This window comes from Helianthus annuus, chromosome 7, assembly GCF_002127325.2.
Source record: "Helianthus annuus cultivar XRQ/B chromosome 7, HanXRQr2.0-SUNRISE, whole genome shotgun sequence".
Taxonomy (NCBI): Eukaryota; Viridiplantae; Streptophyta; class Magnoliopsida; order Asterales; family Asteraceae; genus Helianthus; species Helianthus annuus.
Window position 1 is genome coordinate 125,095,541 of NC_035439.2, and position 23,918 is coordinate 125,119,458.

General features: G+C 36.1%; 1 protein-coding gene across 1 annotated transcript; it reads right to left on the reverse strand.

Annotated features, from left to right (window-relative positions):
• Positions 1-10,739: 10,739 nt before the first annotated feature.
• Positions 10,740-13,186, reverse strand: LOC110866860. Its single transcript, XM_022116007.1, has 4 exons — positions 13,061-13,186; positions 12,802-12,916; positions 12,347-12,444; positions 10,740-11,228 (listed from the first exon to the last, which is right to left on the reverse strand). Exons 1-4 carry the CDS (start codon positions 13,184-13,186, stop codon positions 10,740-10,742), a joined length of 828 nt encoding a protein of 275 aa, XP_021971699.1.
• Positions 13,187-23,918: the final 10,732 nt, after the last annotated feature.

Here is a 23,918-nt window from a genome sequence, read left to right on the forward strand (position 1 = left end):
CCCTGTTTTGCGGCAGCGATTCGAGTGCAGTGTGTGTTTAATTGTAGTATAACTGATCTATCTCGACGTACACAGAGCGTATTAACGTCGTTTCAACTTCTAAAGGCTACTGCCAATGTCTGCTATTTATAGTGAAATTTGGGACTCCCTTACGGACCGTATGGCTTTTCCCTTTACGGTCCGTAAAGGGTGCAGTCTATATACCTAGGCTAGTTGGTTTCGGGACTAGCTTGCATGAATCACCAAAAATTTGAATTTCAATCTGTACAACGCGATTTTAAGATAATTATCAACTAGGGTTTACCCCCCCCCCCCCCCTGAGTTTTAGGGGCCCTGATCCTGATTCTGATTGTTCCGAAAATTTTAGGGTTAGTGCAGAATTACTTGGGTGTCTCAATTAGGGTTTCCTTATTGACTAATTATCATTCTAATTATTAATTTTAATAAGAGTTGTTACATAAAGCAACCAATAATACAATTTAAGTGTGACCCCGGGAGGAGCAGATGTCTAGTATGCTTCAAATGATGGCTAGACCCTTTCCTACAATGACAGGAACCACTCAATTTCGATCAAGGAACAACTTATGTCCGTCGTCGCACCTCAATACCCACGATGATCACTGTTTTGGTTCCATTATCAGTAAAACTACATTGATCATTCCACCAAAACTCCATTTTGTTGCTAAAACAAAAATCATCCGGAACTGCCAATATTCTGATCAGGTACTTTAATTAGTTTTTCATTCATTTATATGACTTTTTTACAATATAGAGTTTAGTCTGTTTTGGACTTAGGAGCAACGTTTGTAAAATAATATAAAAAAGATTTTCACTCGAGTTACAGGAGCATGGCGGTCGAGATCACCTTTTTCAAGAGTCGGGTTTATCAAAATTTATAGGATCTGTAGAACATCGGTTGAAATTTGTAGCCTCCAATCTTCTACCATCATGTAATGTACTAATGTTATTTGCTTATGTGACAATTATAATATTTATTTAGAGTAATCTGCCATTTTGGTCCCTGTGTTTTGGCCAGTTTTGCCATTTTAGTCCAAATCTCAAACTTTTTACATCTGGGTCCCTGTGGTTTGCATTTTGTTGCCATTTTAGTCCAAAAGTGATATTTGACCAGAATCCCCAAATTAAAACCTTCTATTTTGTCCTTATGCTCAGGGGTATTTTGGTCATTTAAAATTATTGGATGGTGTTGATGCGGTTGTTTCTATAGTCACCTTTCACATTTACCATTCAGAGCTTCCCTTTCCATCCTACTGCATCAATGGCTTCTCTACATAGCTTTGACTGCTTCAAAGATTGCATTTTTTCCCATTTCCCATATGGGTTTTCATCTAAAGATTCACTTTTTTGCTTCAAATTGTTCAAAGATTGAATCTTTTCACAATTCCCATATGGGGTTTCATCTAAAGATTTACTTTTTAGCTTTGAATGGTTCAAAGACTGAATCTTTTCACAAAACCCATCTGTTTTTCCATCTAAAGATTGAATCTTTTCACAATACCCATCTGGGTTTTGATGAAAAGATTCATTTTTTAGCTTCAAATGGTTCAAAGATTGAATCTTTTCATCAAAAGATTCATTTTCTATCTTCAAATGTGTTAAAGATTGAATCTTTTCATCAAAAGATTCACTTTTTCGGACCACCCATTGCTCAACGGAGCGAGCCACCATCTATGTGTAGTGAGAACCAATTCCGCTAGCAACAACCACCATCGTGGGACGGAGAGTGGAGAAAAGTTTGACCGCTTGACCGCCATCAACGGCGGCGGTGGTGGGTAGAGAGAGAGTGTGTAAAGTGACCGGAAAGGTGGGAAGGTGACGATGTAGATGAGGCGGCGCCATGACCGGCAAACGGAGTACAGTGCGGAGGGAGAGATGAGAGAGAGACAAAGTTGGGCTATGTGATCCGGCAGCCCTGGTAGTAGAGAGTGGTGGTCGTCGGAGAGTTTACGGATGGTGTTGATGCGGATGGTGTTGATTGAAAAGTGGGATGGGAGTGAGAAATGGATAAAGATGATGATGAACAGGTGAGTTCGTTGAAAAGGGGGAAAGAAGAAAAGGAGAGGGGGTGGGGTGAGGGTGGGGGTGGGAGTGGAGTGGGTAGGTTGGCAAGTGGGCAAAATGACCAAAATGCCCTTTAGAAAAGGACAAAAAATCAGGCTTTTTTTTAAATCTGAGCTGACTTTGCTTTTGGACTAAAATGGCAACAAAATGCAAACCACAGGGACCCAGATGTAAAAAGTTTGAGATTTTGACTAAAATGACAAAAGTGCTCAAACCACAGGGACCAAAATGGCAGTTTACTCATTTATTTATGATAATTGACATATTAAAAAAATATGTATATGTGATTAAATTTTCTTTGTCACCTTAGAAGCCATCTTACGATGATACTAAAGCAACAATCACTGCAATAATCAATAAAAGTCTATATGTCAAATCGTGATCCGAAAATAATGTGCTTGTTTACTAAACTATAGAGTAGAATATCAACAAATCAAATCTTTTCATAAGGGAATAATTAATAAGTATATTCAACTCCAATTATAAGTATTTCCATTAATATCGTATTTCGCAGATATCTTTTAAATAGTATACTAATCTAAAGACACGGTAAATAAGGTAAGTAAATAAGGAAGGTCATTAAGATGAAGAAAAGAATTAAAACAAAATAGTTTTCCCCTTTAAACCAAAAAGAGGTGGAGTAAAAGATTACCACATGATAATAATAATAATAAACTTAAATTTATGCCATGTGACATAAGATTGTTTTGTCTTAATATAGTTAATAGATTGATTTCTATTTATAAATATAATTATATTTCTTTCCAAGATTGTGAATGATCCTTACCTATTGACTATCTTTATCACTTCAAAAACTTCAACCCATATATGAAATGCAACTCATTGGCCTCCTTCCTTCTTCACCCCACCTCATCGTGAAAGAAAGTCCAAGTTGTAACTATTTATGTCATACGGGGAAAATAGTGAAAATGAGTTTTTGTTAACTTTGACGCATATACTTATAGGGTTGAGTTATAGTACAAAGAGGTTTAAAAATAAGAAGTGTAAAAAGACACTATAGAGTAACAAATATTAAAGGATAAATCAAGTGAGAAAGGTAATTTTGTCCACAAGAGAAAAAACAATATGCACATGCAAGTCACATGCTATTTTCCCCTATTTTAAGCTTTCGTAACTTTCATATACGTCATTTGTTTCTAAAAAACTATACTATAAAATCGAGCGTCTTTTTATGTTTAATATATGTACCATATTGTAATACTTAAAAAAATCGAAAACCTAGTTTTTTTTTTGGGTAAAGGGTTACCCCGGTGAATTTTATAAATCAATAAGCACAATTGTGCAACTGAACTGTTACACACAAAACCTTGGCATACCAAGGCAAGAAAAAAAACGGCCAAAAACAAAAACAGCCCAAACAAAACAACCATCTAAACAACCCAGCTCACAAAGAGCAACAAAACTAAAATCAAGACACTACTTTTCAGCCTGGATCAATCTCCAAGTTTCCACTAGGAATCTGCCATTTCTCTAGGAGTCGACGAAGGCCAGGTCTCCACTTGAACTGGAATGACAACATACGCAATCGAACCGTCCGAACGACCTAAATCGAAAACCTAGTTGCGTATTACACAATGGACATAACGTAAAACACAATGGAAAGTAGACAAAAAACACAATCCCAACCCTTCAAATCTAAGATTAATGGACTATAATTACCATTCTTATTTATTTTACCATCTGTATTTGATCCTAATCCTATACTTATATAACTGAGATTGGTATAGTTGTTATTTACTTGGTTTGTGTTCTACAATGTGAGAGCTTAGCAACGAAGCAAATTGTGTACATAATTTTCGAAGTTGTGTTTTTGAAATGCTCAAAGTTGTGAAATAAGAAGAAATTGAGTAGGAACTTGCCTTAGTATGAGGATGGAGGCCCGGTATATAAATATGAGCCTTCCTTAGAAACCGTCCTCGCACGTGGCTAGTGAGTCCTTTTACAAAACCGTCAACATGATGTCCTCAAAGGATTGAAAAAAAAAACATTGATTGAGAATTCTTGAACCAAAGTCTAACAATCACAGGCGGAACATTTTGGCCCCCGCCGGTTTTTTTGCTCGAAGTGTTAAATTTTAGCGAAAATTTCCGAAAAAAAATATTTTGTAGTGTAAAATATTGGATTTTTAAGAGCTCGCCCCCCGCCAATTTGGATTTTAAGAGTCCAGCCCCCGCCGAGTTTTCCGTTCAAGCTCCGCCACTGCTAACAATGGGAGAAACTTAGGCACAAAACATCATAAACCTTAGAACACGGTATTTCTTAAATCTGGTGATATCATATCGATCATATCCATCATTCGTGTTGGGATTTATATACTCATTTTGGATTGAATGAATGTTTGGTCTGCTTTACAAAAGATTTAGTGTATGTTACTAAATATGTTGAAAATGATAATTTTGCAAAAGGGTCACCACTTCGTAGTTCGATTAGGGCCTCTGAAAACGTAGGAACGTCACTGACCTAATAACGACATAGTCGAACAAAAGTTTACTTGCATGATAATGTATGGGCCATGTAAGATAATCATTAATCAGGTAAGATGGCCTAATTTGAGATTCTTATACTGGGTCGATTACTCGATTTGGCCTTTTAACATGTTAATGGGCTTGTATGGGCCTGGTGCTTTGATATATTTTTTAAAAGATTTGTTGGCTTAGCGTTTTATAGGCCCAACTACGAAGTAACTAAACCTTATGACACTATTTTCATATAGTCTTCTAGTTGCCTAGTTGGGCTTGGGCATTTGTTTAAAACACCGGCCTTTTACAAGATCACTAAATTTTATGCGACACATCTTTTTAGTACCAATGGTGCTTATAAATCACAGAAACCGGTCAGCTCAAACGGAAGCGAGTTAGACGGTATACCCAGTTGTTTGAAACGTCGAACCATCCTTGTAACTGAATTAACCGTTTAACCAAATTTATTACTTTTTGGGAATTGCAGTATCTATATGTATTATATTCACGAGCCATTTTTATCATTTCAAAGTGTTAATATAAATTAATAGTTTTTTAAAATAGTTGAAAAGGCCAAACCGCTATAACCGCTGCCAGCAAACCAGCCAATTTGGTTTGCCGTTTCTTGAAACTGCAGTTCACGGTTCGCTCCTACTTTATGTCGAAACCAAACCGTTAACACCCTAATTACCACGTTTCATGTTCGGATTCGTGAAAATATGGACTTGATACGATTTCAACGAGACAGGAGTTGTTAGAATCTTCGATGATGATGGTGCAAATGCTGCTTGAAAATAATATTTTCATACCGATTTGACTTTTAATCAATCAGATCTTTTAAAGCAGTTGACTTTGATGGTGAGTAATGTTTTCTTTGATTTTATAATATTCCAGCTTATAAGTGAAAACTTTGATTTAGCAAGCATTAGAAATTTAGAAATTAAGTACCTACTTTAATCATGGAAAATATATATATATATATATATATATATATATATATATATATATATATATATATATATATATATATATATATATATATATATAGGGTAGGGATATGGTAAAAAGTGTTTAAAATATGAGAAGGGTAAGAAGTGTTTTAAACCATTGGATATTTGATCTAATGGTTGAGATCAATAGGATATAAAAATATAAATTGTGTTTTAATTAGAGGGACCTTATGTAAAATTGAAGGGCAATAGTGTCTTTTTCAATGTTTGAAATATGGTAACCGTAACCTACACAACCAAAAACACCCACATTCACTCTTTTTTCCTTAAATATCAGAATTAATGATTCACCTTAATTGTAGGGAGGTCTTTGGTTGCATATTCTTCATACGTTATCATAAAGAGATCTATAATCAGATTCATGGCGTGGTGTTCTAAAACAACATGATAAATTGACTATGATTCAAGTCATGGTGTTTTATCTGGAGACATTGTTCATGGCGTGGTGTTTTAAACATCTATGATTCAAGTCATGGTGTTTTATCTGGAGACATTGTTCATGGCGTGGTGTTTTATCAATACAAAACATTCCCAGATTTTAAAACACCATGACTATGATTCAAGTCATGGTGTTTTATCTGAAGACATTGTTCATGGTGTGGTGTTTTAAACATCTATGATTCAAGTCATGGTGTTTTATATGGAGACATTGTATAATCAGATTCATGGCGTGGTGTTTTAAAACAACTGGATAAATTGACTATGATTCAAGTCATGGTGTTTTATCTAGAGACATTGTTCATGGCGTGGTGTTTTAAAAATCTGGAGACATTGACAATGATTCAAGTCATGGTGTTTTATCTGGAATCCAGAAAATATTGTATTGTGATTACATCCATGGTGTTTTAACATCTGGACAATCAATACGAAACATTCCCAGATTTTAAAACACCATGACTATGATTCAAGTCATGGTGTTTTATCTGGAATCCAAAAAACATTGTATTGTGATTACATCCATGGTGTTTTAACATCTGGACAATCAATACGAAACATTCCCAGATTTTAAAACACCATGACTATGATTCAAGTCATGGTGTTTTATCTGAAATCCAAAAAACATTAAAACACCAATTCAAGATCGAAGCTGTATGTATATAACCCTTTAAAACACCAGAATCGAAGAAGGGCGCAAAAGTTAAACAACTGTATTGTCTTTAGCGATTTCATAAGACTTCTTGTATTTATAGTTGATGAAGAATGATACGTAGATAACAATCGTATTGGATCTTGCAAAAAAAATACAAAATTCGAATCAATCCCTAAACATTCTCATCGCCAGTTTTTTTTTTTTCAGTTATATTGGAAATCAATTAATTGACAAGAATGTACAATTACTAATATACCCTTTTGAATTAATTAAGACGAGGGACACTTGTCATTCCCAAATTATTTCTTACACTTCTTACAAAAGATGGACTTTGTACAGGATCCCCTACCTACATATATATCGGTCCCTAATTATGTTCCATCATGGTATTTACAAGTTTTGTTCCTTTTCCACACTCGGTTATACATTCTATACTCGGGTTAGCCGTTGAGAATAAGAGTACCAAAGCATTGCAATGTTGTCATGATAATCTGCTCGTTTCCTTGAGCCAGTGGGTGATAACGATGATTAAGGCGGTCCAAGCACTCAGTCGGTTGCTCAGAACTGCATTGATTGAATGACGCGAAGAATGCTTTTATACCGAGCTTTAATTCACAATCTAGATCAATTAATTATTTTGTTTCCCATGTATATAACAACAAATTATGCATTAACATCTTGTATTCTTGACTAGAGGTAGTTGAGACATCAGAGGAAAATGTGGCAAGTAGGAAATCTTCGACTTTTATTTTCGTCGGTCTAAGAATTAAAGTCGTGTATTCTTATGTATCCGCTTAGGTGAACTTGAACATCATGTGCCACTTAAACCATTACATTAAATAAAAATTATAATGCGTTAATATAGTAACCCCATAATTATATGATTATGGTTTTCTTATAATTTCAACTAATAATTAATTATTAATACTAGAATCTTAAATAATAATAAAAAATATATAAATTTCTTCTACAGTATTAAAGAAACAAAATATATTAGATTTGTTTTAGCCGTGCAATTTATTGTTTTCAAAGGCATACCCCATGTGTAACAAATTTGATGGTACTACATTGGCCGAAACTAGGTGAATAGTATTTTTCACATTTAAGATCTCTTAAAATTGTGATGTTGATAATTGATCTCCCAAGTTGGTGAGATGTCCCTCATTTCTTGATTTACATCTCTTCCGTTATTTACCCAAAAGTCACCCCAAACTATCACCTATTTAGAAATACATCCCAAAATCTTCATAATTACTTATTTATTTTATTTTTCCACTCAGCCACATTTGCTTCAAAATATTGCTAATTTAATGATAATCGTTGCAAGAGTGAGGTTGTTATAGTGATGAATATGGTGGTAGATTGAATGTTAGTGACGATCTTAGGCCAAAATCCCTGTTAGTTATTTTACGGGCAGGGCGGTCCGTTAGACTTTCCACCCTAGGCACTAGCCTAGGGCCACTAAAAATCAAAGGCTTATTTTTAGTAGGTTTTATGTATCGTATATGTATTAGGTTAAAATAAAAGCAAAACTAAACTAGTTGTTTTCTTGAAGGAGTTGTCTAGATATAAATTATTTAGGAAAAAAAAAACCCACGTTCAAGACCCAGTTTTGAATTAACCTACAGGCTTGCAGCAACCATGGATGCATAGACCATTCGGCGAGCGCATCCAAATTTAGTGAATCAGTTATCAATGCCTAAAATTCGTAAATAGAGCCGCAATCATCGTTCCCACTTCCCAATCGGAACCTGCTCTGTGGATAATCATTCATGACATCGAGATTAGAGGAGAATTTATGGGCAACATTAGGGCTAATTACTCAAGGTATGTTAACTTTAACGGCTAATATGTTGAAGGTATTGTTACTTAATATATTGAAAAAGATAATTTGGCAAAAGGGCCTTCACTTTGTAGTTCGTTTAGGTCTTCAAAAACGTTGAAACGACCCTGGTCACAAGGATGTCTCGTGACTTAGCTCACGTGAGCGTAACATATGCAACAGTAAAGTATATTATGAAGAGTGATAAAGTTATGAGTAGAAATCTTAACAAAAAAAAAAAGTTATGACTAGAAATGAGAGTAAGAGTGGGTGATGAGACATAAGTAACAAATTCATCGTTTTAAAAATGCGTAAAAAGGTTTTCGGCACAAACGAAATAAATCAAAACAAATTTAGCCGCCAACAAATTTGTGTGATGGAGCCATAGAAAAGGTGCAATAGCTTGACGTAAAATCAAAATAAAATAAAAACTTTTAAAAAACACAAAAATACAAAAATAAATAAATAAATACAACGACAACGACACATTGTCTTCCAGCTAAGCGTTGGCTCTCTAGTCGGCTTATATATCCGGCTAAACGCCATAAATTGTTAATTATAGTTTTAGATTAACCACACGTGCTTTTTGTCAAATAGTAGTGTTACGTTGAATCAAATTTATTATATAAAATGCTCAAAAGTTTTTACCTGTTTTTTTTATAGCAATTTAATTCTACTGCATCTCAGAATTCATAACGTTTTTTCGCTAATTTACATATACTGCTAGACTTTTTCTTGGTTAAAAATTACAATTGATAATATTGTTGATATAAACTTTTGTTTGACATGTGTTCGTGAACAATTCACTAACATCTGCATTCTTTAATGAACAAACACGAACATGGTCTCGTTCATTTGTTAAGGACTTTTAGTTGTTCGCGAACACTGCTCACGAACACAAACACAAATGAACATAAACCAAGATTAAACTTGAAATTAAAGAAAACGCCATTAACCTTAAACATCTGATACTGTAGTCAAGTACAACCATTAAATGATAAATTAAAAACTTTAATAAACATAAACAAATGAACACGAACTAATGTAAATGAACGATGATGAACTAACGTAAACGAACATATTACCGAACGTTCATGAATGCATTCGAAAAAATGAGACATTTGTTTGTGTTCGTTCATTTAGTTAATCGAACGGAATAACTTGTTCGTGTTCGTTTATTAACTAAAAATGAACGAACATAAACAAATTTCCCGCCGAACGGTTCACAAACTGTTCACTGAACGTTCGTTTCGTTTACAATCCTAATTGATAGGATATTTTTTTTCTTTCAATTTTAATAAACAAAGTTTGTTAGTGCTGTAAGCCTGTAATATTATTCGAACTCGTGTGAGAGATTATTTGTAGATACAGGAAAAGTTTTAAGTTAAAAAATTAACCATAATAAATAATAATTAAAGAAAGTGAAGGATGGATTGCTTTGCCTAAAGGAAAAGAACTAAAGAATAAGGCATCACAATATTATTGAAGCCATCAAAGCAATTAAAGGATAGTGATTGCTAAACTTTCACAATATCTTCTTTTACCTGCTTACAAGCTGGGTGTTGTATATTTGTTTAGTATTTTATTGGTTTATAGATATGCAAATATTCATTTATAATAACTTGATTTGATATTGCCATCATGGTTTTGAAAGTATTTTATTTATTAATCAATAAATTAACGCTACATTTATAATTGAATTTTAGTGATTGTTTAGGATATTGAATGATTGAGTTACAAATCTCCTTTCGCTATGATCCATGTCCAAACGTAAAACGAAAACAAGAACAACTATACCCAGTAAATCTCTCAAATAGTAAGTTGATAGTAGGGTCTGGGGATGGTTGGATATAGGCTAACCTTACCTCTATCCCTAGAGACAAGAAGACCGCTTCCAGATAAACCCCCAAATAAAAGACCTAAGGTTGTGGATGGGTAAAATAGTAAGGTAGAAACATATAGAGAAGTCATAATGCGCTCATAGCTGCAGACAGATAATAACATGCAAATAGGAACTCTACCAAATCCTGCCTAATGCGCTCATCCCAAGTAATTTTGGGCCTACCTCTACTCCTTCTCCCCTCCAAAGTCAAGGATTCCACTACTCTAACTGGCATTGTCAACTGTCTCCTCTTGACATGTCCAAACCATCTCAATCCCCGCCTGTATCTTATCTGATATACTAGCCACTTCTAGTCTTTCCCTAAGAACTTCATTTCTTATCCGATCCAACATTGTATACCCACTCATCCATCTTAACATATCTCAGCCACTTCCATCTTACGCGTCTGTCTCTTCTTGATGGCCCAGTCTGTTCCATATAACATAGCATGTCTAACTACAACCCTATAGAATTTCCCCTTTAATTTAGTTGGAAACCTCTTGTCGCACAATACCCCAGTAGCTACTCTCCACCTACACCATCCAACTTGGATGCGATGAATTACATCACTATATATCTCCCCATCACTTTGTACAAACGATCCTAGATATTTGAACTTAGTTGTCTGCAGAACCATTTGACCGTCAATGGTAATTTGAGTATCGTCTATGTCACCTGCTTCACTAAAATCACAGTAAAGATACTCAGTCTTAGAGCTACTAATCCTCAAACCCTTGCCTTCCAAAGCTGCTCGCCACTCCTCTAATCTCTCATTCAAGCACTGTTTCGTCTCCGCCACTAATACAATATCATCTGCGAAAAGCATGCACCATGGTACTGTCTCCTGAATCGATCTAGAGTTCTAGACAACTCATCCAACACTACTGTAAAAAGAAACAGACTCAACGCAGATCCTTGGTGGAGTCCTACCTCCACAGGGAAAAAACTGCTATCCCCTACTGGTGTACGAACATTAGTTTTAGTCATAAATACATATCCTTGATTATGTCTATATACTTCCTAGGAACCCCCTACCCTCCAAACTATCCGAAATTAGTTCATGTGCTACACTGTCATGTGCCTTTTTAATGTCAATGAACACCATATGCACATCCCGCTTTTTTCCCGATACTTTTCCAATAGTATTCTTAGGATGTATATCGCTTCTACAGTTGACCGTCCTGGCATTGATTTACCGTAACCTGAGTTTCTCTTCTAATTGCAGTCTCGATTACTCTCTCCCATAATTTCATAGTATGACATATTTCCAGACTTAAAAATAGGCTAAATTGCACTTTTCGTCCTTTATGTTTCAATGTTTCGACAAGCGCTGTCCTTTAACTTTAAAAATTACACTCTATGTCCTTTATGTTTGCAATCATTAACGGACGGTGTCCTTTCAGCTAAACCCAGTTAACTTTTTATGTTAAAACCCCTCTTCGTAAAACTCTATAACAACAGGGACCATATGTGTAATACTCAAATTAAAAGGGTTGTTATGATTAAAAAAAACCCTCTCTCTCAACTCAAATTATTGAACAAAACAACCATACAAAACCCTATCCCAAATTTCTGGCAACCAAAACTTCCCAGTCACCGACAACAACTACTTCAAGTTCTGATCGTTTAACCATGTTTCTTGTACAAAAAGCAAACCTATCATCACCTTTCCGATCAACCACAAAAAAAAAAAAAAAAAAAAAATCACATATCCCCAAACCCTACCAACTCGCCGCTCAACTATTCGACGAAAAAATCATTCTCCATCTCAAAACCCTAGATCTACCACCAGACTCATCACATATCACTTTATCCTGGCTATCGGTAGGCGTTTCGTTTATCTCAACCGTTCATTCCGAAGCAGAGCTTAAGATCTCGAATCTGAAACCTGAAGCGGATGATTTTCACGATTTCTATATGGATTACAGTCTGGAGGTATTAGATCTGTGTAATTTGATCTCATCTGCGGTTAAGCGATACACGACTTTTGCTCAATTTCAGCCTCCATTTGTTGAAATTCTCTGATGATTTTCCGCCGGTTGAGAAATTGGACAAAGCAAAAGATGCAATTACTAGATCTGTTAACAACATCAACAATATTAACAATAATATTAACGATACTTATGAATCTGTGAAGGAGAGAGGTATTCGAGTGAAGAAGTTGATAAACGAATTGGCTGTGGTCCCTGTTGAGTATAACAACCCTTTTAATTTAAGTATTGCATATATGGTCCCTGTTGTTATAGAGTTTTACAAAGAGGGGTTTTAACATAAAAAGTTAACTGGGTTTAGTTGAAAGGACACCGCCCGTTAATGATTGCAAAGATAAAGGACATAGAGTGTATTTTTTAAAGTTAAAGGACAGCGCCTGTCGAAACATTGAAACATAAAGGACGAAAAGTGCATTTTAGCCTTAAAAATAAGGTTGAACAAACCAGTCAGCCATTGAACTCCTTCCTTTCCCAAAGACTTCCACGCCTCTATCGGTATGTTGTCTGGACCAACTGCCTTAGCCCTTCCCATCTTCCTAACTGCCACCCTCACTTCTCCCTGTGTGATACCCCGACAATAGCAGTTATTCCTCTGTTGGCTTTGGGCAACCGTGTTTCCGCTTTCTTACAAGTTAGCACTTTGGTCATTGAAAAGATTGTGAAAGTAGGTTTGCTATCTCAACTTAATGGCATGTTCTTTAACCAAAACACGTCCATCTTCTCCCTTTATAAACTTCACTACTTCTGTATCTTTTCTTCTACGCTCCCTAACTTTAGCAATCTTGAATATATCATGTTCCCCCTCCTTTGTTTCCAAGCGTTCATACATCCTCTTATAGGCTATATTCTTTGCTCCTGTTACTGCCTTCTTCGCCTCCCTCCTTGCCTCTTTGTATCCCCCCCTCAACCTCACTCTCTCATTCTCGTTTACGCACCACACAAGATCCCTAAGACTCTATTGCTTATACCTTATCTTGGTCTTCACACCCTCACTCCTCCACCATGCCTCCTTATGCCCACTTATCTTTCCTGTTGTAACCCCTAAAGTCTCCTCCACCACTAGAGTAACAGTAGTTGCCATAGCCTCCCATAGTTGGTTTGTGTCCCCAACCAGTGGGGTTGGTGACGCCGAGATTACCTTATCCCTAAAGATAGTAATCTTGTCATCCTTCAAATTTCCCTACCGGATCCTATGACGAATTTCCCTCTCCCACCCAATCAACTTTTCATCAGGACTATATCTGCTACTAACAATTGGTGCTGAGCTACTGCTGTTTCCCCCCAGTATCACCTTGCAGTCTCTCCACCGTCGTCTATCCTCTCGCCTCATCAATAGATAGTCGATATTCCTCTAATTATGATTTTTTAACTGTAAATTTGGATCATTGACGAACCACTTGAGTATCATCGTGCCACCAGCGGAACCACCCGATCATATCCATCTCCACTAGGTAATAATGCTTATACACTAATTCAGGAGGAAACCCAATAAATTTGGGAAAAACCTTTGTAAGAATCGAACCCATGACCTAATGCTCTCTAAACCTTTTCTCACCCCTAAGATGTCACTGGGCTATAATGCCATGGGCCTCTAATTATGAATTAATTATGAAGTTTCAACTTTTAACACAATAACACATAAAACTTGTACTAATATTTTAAGGAAGTGCCAATAAGGTGGTGGTGGAGTGGTAAGGGAGAGACTTGGTGTTCTAAGGGACCAAGGTTCGATTCCTGCCTTCTCTATTATTTTCTGCGGCACCTGGTGGTGATGGCAGACCAGGCGAATAGGTGGAGATCGCTAATTCGATCCTTGAACTTAGCGGGTTTTATCTCACCGCACTGTCGTGCCTTCGGGCGAGTGTTCACGGGCTTCGGGCCCAGGTGAGGGTTTTCCTTGGTTTAGAAGCAAGTGTATCCCGTTGTGATGAATTTCACCAGTAGCCATTTGAAGGATTCCTTGAACGTTAAAAAAAAATACATTTTAAGGAAGTATAATTGCGAGAAGATAAGGATAAATTTGTTGAAAATCCACTTTCTTATCGGACTATGATGGGTGTTTGTAATCCCAGTTACACTCACTCTATTGTAAATTTGCGTCTCATATTCGTCGTATGCCAAATAAACCATTACACACTACTCATGGAGTAAACATGTACCTATTAATTATCTTATCCGGTTACAAGTTATCTATTGGGATTCCCATTACCTGAAAGTTGATCCTAAACTCACTTTAATAGCCGATTTGAATTATTAGATACTCAATTGCAGTTTTAACAAACCTGTATTTGTTATAATCTCAAAATATATTTTTATTATAATTATAAATATAATGTAGTATATTAATTAATCTGTTTGATTACAATGTGTGTAATCGGGCATGTGATCGCTTTTAAGCGAACGGGTAGTTAGATTGATATCACATGTATCACATGATACCATACTCGTCTTAAACCATGAAAAATATATAGTTTAAATTTTATTACCATATCCACCAAAAATACATGTTTCGAATGTTTTAATTTTGTTTGTCATGTTCGATTTTTTCATTTATCCCTAAACGAGAAGAAAGATTAAATAATTTCTTAAATGTGTTATCAAAATGTGATAAACATGTGTTTAGTTGACACTTTAATAAGTCTCTTTTCTTTTTCTTTAGATAAAATAAAAATGAAAAAATGAGTAAGACCCTTGTTTTATTTCCACATTAAGATGAAGAAATAAAGAGGGAGATGGACTTTAGGCCTTTGTTCCCTCATCACTTTTTTTATCATAAGATTTTGGCCGTATAAAATGGACCCGTGCTTTATAGAGAATCAATTTCTAGCGTGATGCTAAACATGATACACATGCGATATAATGGGTGGGGTTCTAGAGTGAACATTATTATATTTGTGAACTGAATGAACAAATCCTAGTCATTGATTTACATCATCAAATCGTAAAATACATTAGTGTATTTTCATCATCAAATTTTTTTTTTGAACGGCAAATTTGGATCACTGACGGACCACTGGAGTATCATCGTGCCACCAGTAGAACCACCCGATCATATCCATCTCCACTAGGCAATAATGCCTATACACCAATTCAGGAGGAAACCCAATAAATCTGGGAAAAAACCCCTTTGTGGGAATCGAACCCATGACCTAATGGTCTTAAGCCTTATCCCACCACCAAGATACCACTAGGCTATAATGCCATGGGTTTTTCATCATCAAATCTTGTCCATTGATTTACACTTGTGTATTGATAATCAAGGGCTAAGATTAGTTCACTAGTGTTCACAATCAAGGGGGTTGTTCACAAATGAACCTAACCTTATAATTTGATTTTTGGTTGTCGATATAACTCGTTCTATAAATCAATAAACTCAAACACGGCTCACTTAATAAACGGGTTAACCCAAATACAACAAGTTGAATATATTGGTTAACCTTTAACCCATTTAAGTATGGGGGTTTTTATAAAATGTTTTTGTTCACATTTTACACAGGCTATTATAGGGAAAGTGAATATAGGACAGTTAAGCATTTGCCGTAGATGTAAAGGTCATCAAAACAACATAGTTTTTATCATTTCCAACTAAATAGTAAGCTTATACTTATTATTCCCCTTTCCTCTCCAAATTCAAAACATGTTATAAGTATGCAACTAAGTCCTTAATTCCTTAAGCCAAAACAAAATCCAACTTCCATAACATTGCCAACTTTTGTAAATTACTAAACCTAATTTTCGAGCTGTATATACACCATATTTTCGAGCTGTATATACACCAGCTTGTATGTATTTCTTCATTTCTTGAATAATTTGGCAAACCATTTTATCTCATAGTAATAGAAGTATTATAATTAATTAAGTTACGATAAAAAAAACCCCACTTTTCTAATAAGATGAGTTGACTACAGAAAACTAGGTTGGTTTTTGTCTAGGTTTAACAAATTAAGGACTTAATTACATATTACTTTTTTTTAACGGTAAGGAACGACGTGTCAACCATCATGGTACCGGGCGTTGTGATCAAGGTCGACTACTAGACCGCTGCCAACCCCTTTGCTCTCCCAGATGGCGGAAACCTGACCTCCACATGTCCGAAGGCACGACAGTGGAATAATCGGTAAAACCTTGCCTCCCATCCAAGACGAACCGGCGCCACCCGGATTCGCCATTCACCTGGATGCCGCAGAAAATAATAGGGAGAGTGGGAGTCGAACTTGGTTCACAAGGAACACCAAGTCTTTCCCAAACCACTCTACCACTACCTTATTGGCAATTACAAATTTACTACAGGTTTTGAATTAAGAAAGGGGAATAAAAGGAATAAACATATCATTTACTTAGAACTAATCAAAACCCTTTTAGTAAGGTTTATATCTAAATTAGATGTATAAGAGCTAATTATTTCATCAGGGGCTGTTTGGTAGCCTCTTAATGACCATTCAGATGCTACCTCTTAATGGTTTACAACCTCTGAATGAATAAGAGGTAACCTCAAGTCTGAATGGTTAAGAGGTAACCTCTGAATGGTAATTCATCACATGTCATATTCTTCTATCTTCTCATTGGTCGACTACCAAACAACCCCTCAGTTTTATTCCTTCATCTAAACTACATATTCTCATTTCCTGAATTTCCATTCTTTTTTCCAGATGATTCATTATAAAATTTTAATAACTTGTTTAAAAAAATAGAACAAAAGAGACTGAATATAATAGTTTAATTACTAATTACATTACAATAACTTTATATATTTAAAAAAGTTCTCTCTATAAATTAACGGCTTTGATCGAAAATCTCAACAATATGTTTTATTTTTTCTTGTAAAAACATTTTATTTTCCTTTGAATATTTGATTAAATATTTATATGTCAATATTTGTGAATAATTTATCTTATCTTAATTAAGTGATATTGTGAAAATTTGGTCATATTCGTTACTCGATGTATTGATTATATTAAAATATACTAGACCAATTAATACGTGAGATCTCAATTACAAAGAAAGTCAACATTTGGATCGAACGTTATAAAGATATTAATCGTATAAGTAATGGTGTGATCATCCTTTAATAATAATATTTGTGTAATTGAAGAAACAGTGGATCAGAATTAACCGAAATCAATCAGATCTGGGGTATGGTTTCTATATAAAATGGTTAATCTTTTCGTCGATTGCTGGAAGGGGCTACTTTACCGTAGAACACTGCAAAACAGAGAGCCGTTAGACTCGTCACGGGGAGAATGGGGGTTCTCTCCGTGACTACCCTCCGGCGTGAGAATAAGTACACTGATCTCAAAGAAAAAGATGAAGTAGTGAAGGTGAAAGTATGTGAAAGTAGCTTGTGAGATCATACCTGAATTCCCATATTTATAACCATAGTTTTGGCGCCAAAAAGTGTAACGCACTTTTCCGTTGACGGTTATCTCTCTTTCCGTTAATAATTAGCTACACATCCACGCGCACAATTTTTTTTTAGATTGTAGGACTAAAATACGTACTTAATATGATAGGAAAAAGAATTAAAAAAATCCTCATTCACTTCTCACATTAAGCTAATTTGTATGTTAAAACTTATTTATACCATAACTTTACTCATAATAATTAAAGAAGAAAAAGAATAATGTTATGAATAATTATTATTAGTAATAAAAAAAGCAATATAATAATGTAAATCATACCAAATTTAAGCTAAACATAAAGCATGAGAACAGATTTCTATGCATGCATGTTGAATATCTGTTGCCACTAAAAAACATATAAATATCGCCGACAGTAGGCACCGTCTGATATCCCGGCCCGTGGTGGAAGTGGTTATCAACGACAACGAGTAAGCTACGGGTACGATTTTAGGTTGATAATTTGATCAATTAATATATATATATTTTTATTTACCTTAATCCTTAGGTAATAGAATAAATAACTAATTTACTAATTTTTAATTTCTATGTTTTTAATATATTTGTGTAGTAAAGTTACAAGAAAATTAACTAATTAGAAATGTATTTAAAAATCAAAGTAGATAACTTTCAACAACCTAACGAGGTATATCCAATACCCGACGATCAGTTAGTCGACAAAATACTCGGTGAATATTAGACCGAATATAAGACACGAATTCACAACCAATATAAAACTATAATTACCAATAGCCATCATAACTTCATGTTATTGATACCCTATTAATAATGCCTTTTTTTATTGAACGACCAACAAAATTAATCCCAGGTATTTCTCGGGCACTCATTGGACTAAGCGGAGTACTCTGAGAGTAACCCGAGTCCATCACCAATTCCCGGGAAAACCCGATAACCCACCTGTCTCTAGGCGCGGCGGTAGAATTACCGGTAAAACTCGTTTGACTCAAGGATCGAACCCAGGTTTCCCTGAGTCTCCTATCATTGCTCACTAGTGTCTCACTCTGCACCACATAGAAGTCAAACCTGCATCTCCCAATAGAAATTCAAGCCTCCCACCACTCGATTGAGATCACTGACTTAAAAAACTAGAGAATACAGATTGAGATCACTGACTTAAAAAACTAGAGAATACAGAATAGTGTAAGTACATACTCGTGTCTTAGGCCAGGGGGTGTGGTATACCGCCCCTAGCCAAATAATCAAAATTAGCGCCCTATAGCGTCCCTTAGCCATCCCTGGGCGCCCGGGGGGGGGGGGGGGGATTGAGTCTCCGCCGACACATTAATGCTCGCTATTAAGTATTCATGTGGGACCCATTTCTTTTCCATCAATCAGATTTCCTTCTTTTTTGATTTCTTTTTTTTATATTGTTTAAAAGAGTCTTTAAACCATTGAAAGGATGTTAAAGGAAGGAGCTTTAAAACCCCCCATATGAGGCAATTTCTACGTGGCGCTATGTACCGTGATAAAGCTCTTATAGGCTTTATACCACACCCTACAGCCTTAGTATTACATGACAATATAGAATAGTTTATTTATTTATTTGTTTATACTTGTAATCAATGTTTTTCCACGAACATAAAAGGGAGAAAACTGTTGGTAATTAAATGAAAAACAATAAATTCCATTAAAAGCCATTTCTTGAATTATTTGGTGATATATTATTAACAGGGTTGGTGAAGAATTAATTGTCAAGTCACCAAATTATTTTGCTACTCTTATTCTACTCCATTACTCCCTACTACTCAACCCCTCCTTTTATATTGTATAAATATCGATCAATTTATTTTTAGTCTTTTTTGAGATCTTTAGGCAACCATACCTAACTCGTATTCAACATCCTTTAATTTCTAAAATATCTTTAGTAATCTTTAGGGGGGCGGGGACTATGGGAGTTGGCTTGTTCGGGTTTGAACCAGCGTCAGAACACCGCCGCCACCCTCGCGGATAAGGCAGACGGGTTCCGGAAGCTAGGACCACAACCCGCGTGAGATTTGTGTTTTCGATGTACGTTTTAACCGTTGCACCCAAAAAAAAATGACCGTTTAATCTTTCTTCTAAAAAAGTTAAATTCAAATAATCAATTACCTTTCTTCATTTAACCAACTCATTTCATTATTTAATCTATCACATTCACATAAACTCTCTTAATTTTATTTTAATGTAATGTTTAGGTTTTATGTTATGTAATGTTTTAAGTTTAATGTTTTATTTTAATGTAAGGTTTTAAGTTTTATGTTTTATTTTTATGTAATGTTTGAAGTTTGAAGTTTTATTTTAATGTAATGTTTTAGTTTTATGCTATATTTGACTTTATATTTTTATATAGTTTATGGCATAAGTATACGTTGCGAGTGTTTATTGTAAGACCCGTCTTTAAACAAAGTAAAATAAGTTTGCTATTCGAAAACAAAGATCACATAATTACTAAAGAACCAAAGTTAACATTTCAAAATTAGACATTTCATACTTGTTTTTGGCGACCATAAAAAAATTACATACAAAATAACAAGAGTTTCGTCTAGTTATAAAGTTAAACATTTACACACTAAATACGACCATGAAGTTTTTCTACAAAAATATTTGACCCGTTTAGTCGAGTATCATCACGGAAGCACTTGTGATGGTGTGTTCGTTCCAAGCTTGCCATCTACGTAAGAAGAAAATTTACCTATCACTAAAACATTTCCATTAGTTACATAATTATGCAAGGATGTTAGAAGTTAAAATATGATCATTATGTATCATAGACATTCTTACAATTTAACTTCCGTAATTCCCATACTTACGAATGTCACACTTTAATTCTTTCAAGTTCACAATGGAAGCTCACCCATCTAAATCACATTTAGTTATAACTATTTAACCCAATCATTCTTTCGATGTTCTTTCCCAATTGGCCCATTTAGTGGGCCATATACTATAAGAGTCAAGTTCGTCGAATTATACATAGTCCGTCATATTACGATATGAAAAGCACATCATCATAATGAACTACATATAGTTGAGGGAAAGAACTTACCTGGATCGTTTGCACCTTGTAACCTCTTGTCGCTTGATCCTTCTTTTTTCATACCTACACTTAGCAAATTTCACACTTAGCTTTTCATATTTGAACATTCAAACACAAGCCTTTCATCGAATGAACATCCATTATCTTGTACATTCATTTTAACAAATGATTTTTAGTAATGAACTATCGTAAATACTTGATAATTTATCTTTTAAGCATTTTATCAAAAACTTGGTGTGTGTACCATTAACAAGGCATAATGTACAAGTATTCTATGCATATTTTCACTAGTTCATATCATGGATCATTAATCAACTAAACTCACACAATCATTCATTCTATATCAAAATTCATCTAACAAATGTTCTACTACATACAAATTCAGACATCAACATTACACTAGTTTGCACCTACATGATTATCATACTTCATCGTACTACTATTATAAGTGGGTTTCACTTCAAATCATCAAGATAATCAAAATTCAAGCATAATTCATCTTCTACGTAATGATCCTATTCTATGTTCATACTCAATTTCACGGATTGATCATAACCCACTTATGGAAGATCATCAAATCATAAAATTCAACTTATCTCTTGTTAGACTAGCTTGGATGATCAATTTTATGTGTTCATGTAGTGAATTTGGCCATGATTTCCCTTCAAATTTCCTGATTTTGTGAAAGAAAGGGTTTTCCCTTCTCTTTCTCTTGTTCCAGGTGACACACACACACACACTGTGTGGTGTATTTTTAGTTGTTTTATAAAATTATCTTTCCATCATTCCCAATTTGGTCCCTCAAGTATGAACACTTGTTTTAAATTGCTAGAACCTAATCTTAAGTTAAAGTTTTAGGTTTTTTTAGTTAGTTTTTTTTATATAAAGAAACCTGCGATTTTTAACAAATTTTTTTTTTTGTGTTTTTTAGGCTTTTTTAGTTAGTTTTCGAGTTTTCGAGTTTTCGCGATAAAAGTGGTTTTCATTTGAACCATCCCTGATATATATATATATATATATATATATAACACAAACACATTAAAAACGTACATAATTAAATTGTGGGGTTTTATGTTTATCAACTAATGGGTACTTTGAGCTTAGTTTGACATGATAGGTGAAGGGGTATGGTCCCAAAAAGCCACGCAGACCAATCAGGTCGCGCGCAGGACTATACTCCTTATACATTAATCTGGCTAATCTACAGACCCCGCGCGGACTACTTAGACAAAGCCTAAGCCACGCGCGGGGCCCAAGCAAGAATAAAGCTCAGATTCCACACTTAGCATCCTAAATGAGAGCCCTCAATGCCTAGACCTCGTGCAGGCTAACAGAACACACGCCAAAGACCGCGCGAGGGTAGCAGCACAGGTTCATTCCAGGAGGCACGAAAGGTATGAGTGGCAGAGGAATAAGCCAATAAGCGTCCAACAGGCTGTATTCTATCGTGCTCCACGATTAGCAATCGTGCAGGAGACAAAAAGTACACAGGGACGCCTACGTGGCACCAATCAGGGGGCGGCGACAACTGCCCCATGATCTCCACTCACCTGCTGATGTCAGAGAGACAACAAGGACGACAACCCGAACACATGGCTCCAATCAAGGTGCGCCAGCACCGAAGATCTTCTAGAAGACACTAATGGTTGTTACCGAAGGGACAAGGCGGATATTCCTTGTTGTCGTATTCAGGACCAAGGCCCATCAGCCCATCTCCTTCTACACTACTCTGGTTATAAATAGGGTCCTTCATACACAGGTTAAACCATTCTGCCCTCTACTCTCTCACTCTTAACACACACTTATTTCCTCAAAACAAGTACTTATTCTCACGCTGGAGAGTGGTTAAGAGGGAAACCCCCATATTCCCCTCTTAACGAGCTTAACGGTGTGTTGATTGGTTTGCAGGAAGGATCACAACCAAGCTCAGGAAGGATTAAGAAGATTAACCCTTATGGTTGAAACATAAACCAAACTAATAAACCTCAAAATTAGTTACATGTTTCTTCATTGGCGCCCACCGATTTTTACAATCATCTCATCTTCTTTTTCTGAGCTTTTTTCTATTCTCTAGATCATAGCTGGTCATTGAATACCGGATTTCGGTTTTGGTACACACTCTCAGGTGGGAACAGGGGAGGACAACTCGCACGCCCAACTCCTTCCCACTGACGAGTTAGCCGAGGGCGAAGCAACAAACACTGGGGGACCCCGCGCAAGTATCACTCGCATCACTCAGACGGCTACCCCAACGAGCAATACCGATGGTCCGTCAAACCCAGCTCCTCCAAACATTTCGGCGTTATTAGGTTTACTAGAGGGCGAGACCTTAGCCTCCTGGTACGCCAAACAGATTGCTACTATAAACACTGCTTACTAGTCGTTAAGTGCACAACAAGCAATATTGCAAGCAAAACCATCTCTGTTGACACCCCCTGGGCCAACACAGGGGGCGCGCCAGACGCCTCCTCAGCAAAACGTACAAGGGCATTTCAGCAGACCGCATCCTCAAAGACGACCAAGCGTGCACGAGACACGCGACACGTATGAGGAGATAGGTAGTTACTATGATCATCCGTCTAACGCGCAACACAGGCGTCCGTTGCACAGCCGACTGGGGCCGCGCAACATAAACAATGAATGGGATAACACAGATGAGGATGATCCTACTTGGCAAGAAGACGAAGGTTCTTCAGTTTTCAGCCGCTTGCAAAGAAATCATGAGTCTTACAGACCAAGGCCGCGCGTCGTCTACAATGAAGTAGCAGAGCACGATTTTAGTCTGGTTTACAGACCAGCAGAAGTTGCCGAGCAGTCGAAGTTTATCCGGAGCATCGCTCTAGCCCCGCTAAAAAAAGCAAAGCTGCCACAAACCGTGGGAAAGTTCAACGGTCTTACTGGCCCTGATGATCATGTGCGACTATTCACAAGTGTTGGTGTTTTAGGACCATGGACCATGCCAATGTGGTGCCATCTTTTCATCCAAACTTTCACAGGGGCTGCTCGCGCGTGGTTCGACAGCCTACCATCTGGGAGAATCAAATCGTGGATCGATTTCAGAGATCAATTTGTAACCCATTTCAGCGAGTAAAGTCGCTATCAGCTCGATACATCCGAATAACAGACATCTC